General features: G+C 35.1%; 1 protein-coding gene across 1 annotated transcript in view; it reads right to left on the bottom strand.

Annotated features, from left to right (window-relative positions):
- The window catches only part of LOC135210331 (signal peptide, CUB and EGF-like domain-containing protein 1), a 222,195-nt gene continuing 211,134 nt past the window's right edge, over positions 1-11,061 (bottom strand). The window contains exons 22-26 of the mRNA XM_064243219.1: positions 10,933-11,061; positions 10,391-10,585; positions 9,874-10,026; positions 6,518-6,597; positions 1-5,368 (exon numbers count right to left, since the gene is read on the bottom strand). Coding sequence (XP_064099289.1) covers positions 5,210-5,368; positions 6,518-6,597; positions 9,874-10,026; positions 10,391-10,585; positions 10,933-11,061 — 716 coding nt within the window. The 3' untranslated portion in view covers positions 1-5,209. The remainder of the gene's footprint in view (positions 5,369-6,517; positions 6,598-9,873; positions 10,027-10,390; positions 10,586-10,932) is intronic.

The following is an 11,061-nucleotide window of genomic DNA, read 5'->3' as shown; positions in this document are numbered from 1 at the left end:
TTTCAACTGTTATAATACAATTTCAATAAAATCTAGATTACATAAATATTCATACCAATACTGATAGAAAATTTTTGTAAATATGCTATTCAGAATATAGCTATAGCTACATGAGCTAAAGAAAGCAAACCAATTTTGTAACTAGATGTATGCAAAACATGTGGAGATTTGAAATACCCAACACAGTGGTATCTATGTAAAGAAAATGCTAGTTTCAGGGTTGTGAAGGAATGCATTAGATCTGGATTTACATGCGATTAAATTTCTCACAAAAAAGGGCCAAGCAAAAATAAAAATGTCAACAAATTAAAGTTATTTATAACAACTTGGTCTAGCTTAACCACTGTTCATTCTCAGCTGAAATAATGGGGAAGATGGAGCCAGGCATTAATTAAGAGGCTAATATTCTTGAGATGTGAAATCAATCACTGAAATATAAAGTCGGGGTACGAGGGTTGTTAGTTCTTCTAAAGCTCACAAACCTTTGCACATCTATGCCGGTGATGAGAGGCATAATTTCCAAACTAGGTTAATAAGCCCTGAGTAATGAAGATTTAGAAGAAAGCTCTCACAAACCACACAAGAATAATTAGAACAATTAGGTATGTATTTTTGGAAGGATGGACATGAAAGTCTTGGGCCTCATCCACACGGTCGAGCAAGCTCGACAAACTTTATTCGATGTGACGTCAGAAGAGGAGAAATAGGGGGAAAAGTCAGAACTTTGTTGCTGTTTCTCCACTACTGACGCCACATCGAACAAAGTTCGCTGAGTTACTATGTGGGATGTGCCTTTAGAAATGAATAGGTATGGAATTTCGCTAAGGATTTTTCTCACACATGCAGTGACTCACCATGATCTGTTCAAGATAAGTATACCTTAGTTTTACCAGACCACTGAGCTGATTAACAGCTCTCCTAGGGCTTGCCCGAAGGATTAGATATTTTTTATGTGGCAAAGAACCAATTGATTACCTAGCAGAGGGACTTACAGTTTATTGTGGGATCCGAACCACAAATGAATTTCTATCACCAGAAATAAATTCATCTGATTCCACATTGGCAGAGCTGAGAATTGAACTTTGGAACACCGGATTGGTAGGCGAGCACGAAAACCACTTGTCCAACGAGGAACATCATCATCTGTTCAAGCGCCTTGATTAAAATAAGAGAATTTGTCACCTTTACCAGTGGTTCTAAATCTCAAACCTATCCACTTTAGCAAGGGGAATCAGAAAGACTATTTTGAAATGCAAAATAGAAATGATTCAGTACAGTAATATGAGTCCACATTGCCACATATTATCAGATTATCAATTTGTTTGATCAGATCTGAAGACTTGTTCCAAACTTTTGAAAAGACAAGGTGTAAGTATACATGAAAGGCAAGATACATCTACTATGCTATAGATCTGACAGATCTTTACGGATTTTAACTAAAAGAATGAAATGTCTTCAAAAAGATGAAAATCACCCGTTTAAACACCATATGGAAAACAGCCTCATATTTCTCAGATATGGAACAGTGAGAGTGTAATAAAACTGAGAAAAATAGGAGTATGAAAAAATCCACACAAGAAAAACCCTAAATGATATAATAAAAAACCTTGTTGCAAGCCACTTGGTGAATCTCAAGTCAAGTTAACTGAAAGTGTACCTGTTTTACTTTAAACCAATGGAAACTGCATTACAGAGAATTTCTAACCCAGCCAAATGGTCAAGAATTCTTATTGTCGATGTTGAGACCCCACAATTTCAGGGATGTCAGATGTATCCCTATGTTCTTACCTCCGCATTTGCAACAGTGGTCAGCTTAGTCAAACTGCCTGATACCATTTGATCCTGAAAATGAGGGACTGGAGCTTTAATCCTTGGAGCTTATTGTGAGCTACTGCTGGACTGAGCTATGAGAAAAGAAAAGCTTTTTTTTCTAAAGAGGGAAAACTGAGGATCAACTTACACACTATCAAATAAAAAAGAAAATACAGTAGTTTTTAATGAGTTCCATGATACATATAGCTTTGGCTTGCAATCTGCGATAAAAGGGCTCATTTTAGGTTTCAAGGAAGGTATGTCAAAACCGTATACATTTACTGCAGTCTACAAATTTGTTCTTTTACCTCTTTAATTAGAAACTCTACTGTTCATGATCTTTGATGTGAACATTCCCATATATATTACTGTGATTAATAATAAAGATTGAACATGATCATATGCACTTTTGATATCAAGTCTTATCTTCTAAGTGCTGAGTGGATATGTTTAACCACTGGTCATAATTAGGGACAAGGCTTTTATCAAAACAAATAGGAAGATTTTACTATAGGAGGTCATTACATAAAAGAAAAAAAATGTCAAATATTGTAATTGCAAACATCAGTTCTTTTTAGCAAGCAACTCCTGCTCTTAACCAAACTTCAAGAGTACTTTGCTCCAACCTTGTAAACACAGTCAGTGTCTGCAGGTACTAACTCTATCTTGGAGGGAGTTTTGAGGGATGATCGGTAAGTCCCGTGACACATTTTTTTAAATCTATTTTATTGTCTGAAATTAGTGAGTTTTTATCAATTCTAAATTTTAGGGAAAGACAAAAGTCTACAGGGGCATAATCCAAAAGGAAGGTTGCCAGGAATATCAGTTATTATGTTTCACCAGAATATTCACAAATAAGGAACATAGTATGAACAGACGCTCCGTAGGGTGCAGCATAAAGGTATATTTATTTGTACTTCAGCTCTAGTCAAATAATTCACGGACCATCATGCACATCACGAGGCAAAAAGCCCATTCAGTATAAAAAACTGACAGCCCTTTTGCACCTGAGCCATTCTGAAGCACTTTTTTTCTTCTAACCAAAACACATGATTACATTTAATCTTTGACACCCCGTGAGCTTTCTTTTTCCAATTTTTATCTTTATTTGAAAAAGGTGCTAATTTAAAACAAAGAGAAGCAGTATAAGAAAACGCCGCAGATTACTACACCTTCCATACAACCATATTCCATATAGGAAAAAATATTGGGAGCTATGCATTAGCACCAGAAGGAAGTACTTTGTGGGTAACAAGTCACATTAAGCGACAAAATAGCTTTTCAAAGTTTATTTTTTTCTGGATAGGCACTGCAGGTAACTGTGTTCAAGATTTCTTTCAAGTTTAAAGGCAGAATACTTAGAACAGCTTCAGCTTAATTGAAGCTGCAGTTTTCATAGTTAGAAAAATATGTTCAAATAAGGCTTAAAAATAATAAAAAAGCATCCATTTAACTGTTAATCAATCTTCAAGTCTCACTAGAAGATTTTTATGCTCAGATGCTCTAGCAAATATGACAATCTTAAGAGGAAATCTGAATGGTCCATCATGATTACATATGATGACTGTGCTCTCCACCTCTGGTATATGGTTGAAATTTAGTATAAAGCTGCAAAAATAAACTGATCAAGAGGCAACCAAAGGAGAGTACAGGCTAAGATCTGGTAGGAAGGTTTGAATGCTTTAAAAGTACATTATACTATACTCTGTTTTTTTCCATCTGTCCATCCGCCTGTGGTGTTTGCGCATGGTAACACTGCACCTCGGGCTTTAGATAATATCTTATTTCGAATATTAATGGTGTAATTCGCATACAGTAAATTATCAAAACACTTTTCAGTTGCAAATGTACATCCAGATATCCTTTTATTTACCTAAAACTTAACATAGCGTAACTATGTACAGCCCGGGACGCAGTGTTACCATTCGAAAACACCACAGACGGATGGACAGATGGAAAAAACTGAGTGTATAGTTGTGCGCTGCAGCTCACTAAATGAGGATAGTGGGTGGGAAATACGTACCAAGAACTAGGGGTTCCACTACTCCTTATGTTTCATTTCCTGTGGGCCCATTAATTTTCTATGCTCTGAGTGAGCAATGAATTGATGAGAAACATAAGATATACACTACTACAACAAGCACTGGTAAATATGAGAAGTCAACTGTTGTTTTTTCCAGCAATATTTGCAAGGCTTCTTGACTGTGGAGGAGTCTTCATATTCAATAATGTAAATGTAGGGTTAACATGTTTAGAAGAATGGACAGAAATGGAAGGGAAAAATAACACGACCTAATACATATAGGTTTGATATAACAAAAATAAGAAAAATAACATTAATATGTAGTCAAGTGGCCATCTGCATCCTTTACCATTTTCTCATAAAAAAGGAATCTCTCAAAGGAAGTACCTAAATACCTAGATCAGCCTCACCTTCCAAATACCAATGGAATAGAGAAAGTAAGTTTACGATGCAAAATACTAATGCCCCACCAATGAAACACTTAGGAGGCTAGCAGAAAGCTATCATAGCCCTGCTAAATCACTTTGGCACTAGGCATCTTAGATCGTAAAAGCTACCACATCTAAGATGAAATCCTTATTTTCTTTTTTATATAACTTAATCACAGCAGCTTCCTTAACTAGAGAAAAATGAAGGCCAGTTTGGTTCTGGTGGGTTTATACCATATCTCATATATTGAGTCTGGTTGGAGGGGCTTAGTTGATCAATCTTTCCCATCACTTCTCAAATAAAATAATTTTATAATTTAGATTTGGTTGGAATTATTGATGCACAAATACACCAATGTAAAAAATATCCTCCATGAAGTCAATGAAGAAGTGTGTTAACCACACTATAAATAATTTTTGGATGCTGAAAAAGTGATGATTCACTATAACAAAATGGTTTGAGCACGATGAAATATAACCTCTTGTACAATATTTACATATCCCATATCTATCTGATATACGTTATGTAAGTATACAATAAATATTTAGAGCATACACATACCTGAAATATATGTACAGTATGTATATGCGCATATATGCAAAGCCACTATATCTGGCTTCTGTAAATAGTCCTCTGAACTGAATCAGTCAGAGAAGAGAGCAAAAGGAAGGTAACACTTTACTTTGTTCATTCGTGAAGCAGAGTGAACTGGTGTCTTATAAGGAAGGAAAGTACTTTTGGATACTCTCACCTTCATTCACCATACTTTCCTCCCTCATCAAAGTTAGTCCCAACCAACAATTTGATCCTATATATATCTACAACTTCTCTTCATCTCTTGCTCTCTTCTGTCTCAAAGTCCTAGTTCTGGACCTCTTCTCCTATACAGGCAATCTTATATTTGGCTCTCAAAGGCTACTCCCTCAACACTGATCATTGTTGGCCTCACTTTCTCCTTCTTCTGTATGAGAAAAAGCGACGGACTTTTGGTGTAAGAAGTCTTATGAAAGAAGAGGGGAACAACTTGTCCTTTTCTCGAGCATATTCATAATATTTGATGGGCTCAGCAACGACTTCCAGAAGTTTTGGCAGGAGCTCACGATCCTGCAAGAACAGGTTGTGACTGAATCAACTATAATGTCATAGTGTAACAGTAATAAAATAAATGAACAAACAAAAATATATTAATGGCAATGCATGGAAGAAAACATAACACAGATGATAATATGTTCAACAGAAAAATTAGGAAGATAATACACAGAAACAGACAATTTGATGTATGTTTATGAGTACAAAGGAAGTAATGTTAGAAAGACTGATAACTATGCAAACTGAAATGTTGAAAATTTTCTGAAAACACTGAGTGAGTTACCATTAATAACAAAAGTATGATCATTGTGTACTTAGGATATTTCGGTTTATTAATCTTATTCAAACAATTTATGGTACTGTCAGGTGAATTAATGATGAACACTTGACATTCATATACTGAGATATAAAAATGTCACTAATGTAAGATTGTTAAAAACACAAACATACATAAATAGTTCACTTTTAGATACACAGATGATTTATTGTCTCTATAAACAAGGATATATTATTTGATGTTTTTTCTTACTGTCCCAAAGATCCTGAAATTCCTAATAAAGGTAGTCCCCGGCTTATGACGGGGGTTCCGTTCTTGAGACGTGTCATAAGCCGAAAATCGTTGTAAGCCGGAAAATCGTAAAACATTCTAAGAAAACCTCACTTTTAATGCTTTGGGTGTATTGAAAACTATGTAAACTGCATTTTTATTGCATTTTTCATAAAAAAACCATCAAATATTGATTATTTTGCATTTTTTGAGTCATATTTCTTCCGTCAGATTGCCATCTTAAGCGTCATTAACCCTGGAACATGTGTCATAAACCTGGAAATAATTTCTGATGAATATAATTGAAAAGAGTTGTAACCTTGGAACGCTATAAGCTGAACCCATCATAAGCCAGGGACTGCCTGTACTAGTGCTAGGGACCCACACACAGTAGGCCCAATATACCAACTATGTAATAAGACTTTTAGAGACTTCTGCTCACAACTTGTGGATTTTCTAAGGTTTATATGGATAAGGGATCCCTTTACATTAATTGTCAACTCTTTAAAATAGGATGTAGTTCTATCTTTTCTTTTCTCATATACAATCTTTTCTTTTCTCATGTACATACTAAAGTTTTGTATCCAACAATGAAAATTCTGAAAATATGGTCTTACCCTTAAAATCTCAATATGATTTTGTAGCGAATAGAGCCTGTTGTCTCGAACGATTGACTCTATGAGTTTATGATACTCTTCTGAAAATAAGAAAATTTATTGTTGATGAGGGACATCAGCCATACAACATACTAAATTTAAATGAAAACACACACAAAAAGTTATACAGTAATGAATATTTCTTAAACGATTTTTACTTTTATTATCACTAAAGAAGGAATTCTTAAATGTGATAATATCTTATGAATGACAGGTTAACCTAGTGTGAGTAGATGATGCAAACATGTACATAATACACATATACAGCTTTATAATGATAGGAACCTTTTGAACAGTACACTTGCTCTCAACTGAAGGGATTCCAATTACATAAAGCATAAACATCTGAGTAGCATATGCTTGGCTCTTAGATAATAATTATGTTTCATAAAACTCGTGTACCAAAATTATCACATTGTGCTGGCATATGATCAGTTTAATGTAAATCATCATCATCAAAGAAAGTTAAGTTCTCACTGATGGACAGACAAATGGTTTCCCTCCATGCACACCTATGAATGATATTCTACTTTTGTACTAAGTTTGGCTGAAAAACCTTGTACAGTATTATGGGAATTGTGATGTGAAGGTAAGTGTAACTGATGTACTAAAAAACAGACAGATGAACACACCAAGGGAGGTAAAATCTATATTACGCTGTACTTTTTTTGGTAAGGGAATAACAAAGTTTGCCTCATAAGGCTTCAGTATTATTATAAGGCAAATTAATTGCACCAACTTCAGGTTTAACCAACCACGGGGAGATTGCAAAGTAACTTCCTTTACATTTATGTGTGATGGTCTGTATTTGTGCAAAGTTTGACTGAAGTGTGAAAGTCAAGATAACAAGGTAAGTGTGATGCACAAGTATGCAATTAGTACATTATGTGGGCACAGTCAAAACCAATGATTGATGATCTCCAATCATGCATATCAATGCATGATGGTAGTTCTTTGTGCAATGTTTAACTGCAATCCCTTCAACCATGTATGAGCTGCAATGACAGGGAAGCATCAGAGACATACTGGTGGACAGATGGATGGATGACCTTTCACCTGCATCCCATGCTTGATGGTCTACCATTGTACCAAGTACGACTTGAAATCCCTTCAACCAAGATTGTTGAGGGAGTTGTGATGAACTAGGTGTGAGAAACACAAGTAAAAGAAGCATCCACTGAAATGCACACAATCTTCATGCACAAATAAGCATGGAGATCTACATGTGTACCATGTTTGAATGAAATCATGTAGCCATACATTTGTACTGTATCAAGTTTGACTGAAATCCTTCCAGTTGTGTAAAAGTAGTGATGACAAGGTGAGTGTAACAGATTCCACTAAGTGACCACTGATGGATATACAGAGAGATGATAGACAATCTCCCTCATGCACAGCTATATATGGTAGTCTCCCTTTGGACCAAGATGACTGAAATCAATTCAACTCCGTGAAGTTACGATGACGAGGCAAGCATGACAGGCAGACATTTCCTGGCAAAAGCTACTTCTTATATTATCTATATATTTCTCACTCCAAACTTCCTGAAACTATTAATTAGCCATAAATTAGCCATTGCTAGCTTTTAAGCCTATACAAATACTATTTATTTGTCTTTTATTTGCCTTACGACTTTGCAAAAGGACATGACCTTTTCTTGAGTTGTGTTGGAGTCTATTGGGATGATTTTTTTCTATAATAATCCTGCACCCAAAGAAAAGTATGTTTCCACAACAGATGCAGATTTTTTTACCTACTGGCATAGTTTCAACAAATGCTACATAGACTGATACAGTATTTCCTTCCAATGTCTGTACTTCACAGTCAACTCAGTGATGCTATCATGACAAGCAAGTACAACATATGAGCCCAGGGAAAATAAAAAACTTTAAACAATTTCACAGTTAATGGTAGACTATGGCAGTTGCGATTTTCTATGCAGTTTTACCTCCTGAACAAGAATTTTAAGTAATATTTATTCGGATGACTGTAACACGTACTAAAAACGGCAAAATACATTTGACGCCCCAATTCCTGGTGGCTTATAGAAATACCAAGTTTAAGTATTCATGTTCGTAAATGAAAAAGTAATATTTAAAGTATTTAGTAATTTAGTTCCCTCATTATTTCTAATCCTATTTACACTGTCTGCAGCTTACCTTTGTTTTCCTTTTTCTTAACTGCAGATGATGTTGTCTGTGGTTTGTAAGCATGTGTTTGTTCCAAGTTTTAATTGTTAAATCTATTTGTGTATCTACTACAGTACTACATTTTATAGTAAAACAGACTAATAAGCATGTATAGATTTATGCATTTATGGTCCACTGAGATTTCTAGTTTTTTTACATTTCTGGCTGAGGTGAGTTCTCTGCTAGTTTATGCAAATAGCAAAAAAGCTAAAAAATTTACTTATGAGTATCTATGAAAAATCTGCAGTAATCACATCTGCAAACTCTACACCCATTAAGGCACTATAGCAATGCTAAAACATTAAAGGGCAAATTTTTGCCTAAAATACCCATATATCATGACAGCTGCAGATTTAGTTTCTGTATCTGCACAATTCACCATTCATTCCATCTTCACACAATTTATGGAAAACATTCATACAATGGGAACATTCTCAGGAAAATAATGTTTAAATATGTGATTATGACAACATGTATCACTGAAGGTTGAAAAAAGGTATAAAGATGTACTTTTACTGACAACATCAGATGAAGTTGCAGGCAGTTCTATTGTGAATACAGAGCTAGTAATGGATATAAAAACTAATCTTTCCTGCTGAAGTTACTGAATTCATTACCACACCAGAGTGACTGGAATAGTTTGTATGCGTAATGTAAAAAAGAAATTGTGGTAATGTATTTTTCATCATGTTACTCTACATATTGCTTTAGCTGTCCTGGGGGGAGGGGGAGGATAATTCAATATTAAATCAAATCGTTACCCTAGTAGGGGAAGTTATCTTACTGGAGGGAGGGTTAAAATTTATATTCAAAACCTAATTAAGTCAGTTCTGTAATGGACATGTGTGCTGAATAGTTTGCTTATGTTAAAAACAAATCAGATTCAATAATCTTAACAGTCAATTAATTACTTGCATCTTTAATTCCATCCAAATAACATTTACATCATGATGAAAAACTATGAGTGCTCACTACTTTAATCCTGTAAAAATTTGCTTGGACATAAAAAAAAGTTTACAAATCAACATTTCTAACTTCTATAATCCATTACTGAAATGGGAGTTGTTGTAAAAACTAATGCATGCTAACTGGCCCTTACCATGCCATACAAGATATTTTTGTACCCACCATTATAAGTGACGAACTGAATTCTGAATCCCTTGGCAGTACCATTATGATCACTCCTGAAGTGAACCCAAAGGCGCCGTGATCTAGATGTGAACACCATGGGGCGATCAACACTAGCACAAGTTTCGAAGGTAACTGTACTGTACGGTGACTCTTTAATTAAAGAATATGAAAATAAATTGCCTATTCACTACTCATCACTGGATGAGTTTCATATGAACTCATACTTCATTTTTTTTACTAGGATGCATAAAATCAGTGAGTAGATTCATATGTAAAGAAGCTATACCACTGGGGCTAAAGCCATTTACAACAATAAGCAATACAATTGCAACTGAATGGAAAATACAGCTGCATCAAAAGGAAGATTAATTTGTAAATTACACAGTTCCATGTGCAGTACCTAAAAATTATGCATTTAAATTAAGTCTAATATAGATTACATTAATAATGATGACCTAATCTGTCAGCAAGATAAAAAGTATGAAAAAGAAACCTACAGCAATCATGCACTTACTTGACTTTCTGAGGACAAGGTAGTCACCACACTGGTCAGGACTGAGATGGATCTCAGGTACTACTACCAGTACCCGACGTCCTTTGCTTGGCTTTACTACCCAGGTACATTTGGCATGATTTGGGTAATCTCCTGGATAGTTGGGACTCTCAAATATTCCACCCAACTCTCCTACGAAACCACCACATTTGAGTCCTAGGTGAAGAGCAGAATGTGAAAGATAAAATAAATTAATTTACAAATAAACAAATAAATGAAAAATAAAGATTTTGCAGAATTTAGTTTGAAGTGAATGGCTTACAGTATTCAGTTTTTGACAGATGTAGTATATGCCATGAGGGCTTTACTTAAACTATTAGTGATTAGGGAGGTGATAATATAAAAATGATAATCAAAGCAAGTTACAACAAAGGTTACCAAGAATATACTCCTGGAGAGAGAGAGAGAGAGAGAGAGAGAGAGAGAGAGAGAAGAGAGAGAGAGAGAGAGAGAGAGAGAGAGAGAGAGAGAGAGAGAGAGAGAGAGAGAAATTGGATAATTACTTTTGCACTCCTCTATGGAGACTGACCCAGCAAAATCAGTTGTTGAATTTCCTGGGCACTGAATGCAAGAAGAAGAGCCAACCTCAGGTTGGTAAAATCCAACACTACATTTCACACAACGGATTTCTT

The sequence above is a fragment of the Macrobrachium nipponense genome, chromosome 39 (genome assembly GCF_015104395.2).
Source record: "Macrobrachium nipponense isolate FS-2020 chromosome 39, ASM1510439v2, whole genome shotgun sequence".
Taxonomy (NCBI): Eukaryota; Metazoa; Arthropoda; class Malacostraca; order Decapoda; family Palaemonidae; genus Macrobrachium; species Macrobrachium nipponense.
Note: the sequence above shows the minus strand (reverse complement) of the source record. Positions and strands in the feature narration are given on the sequence as shown.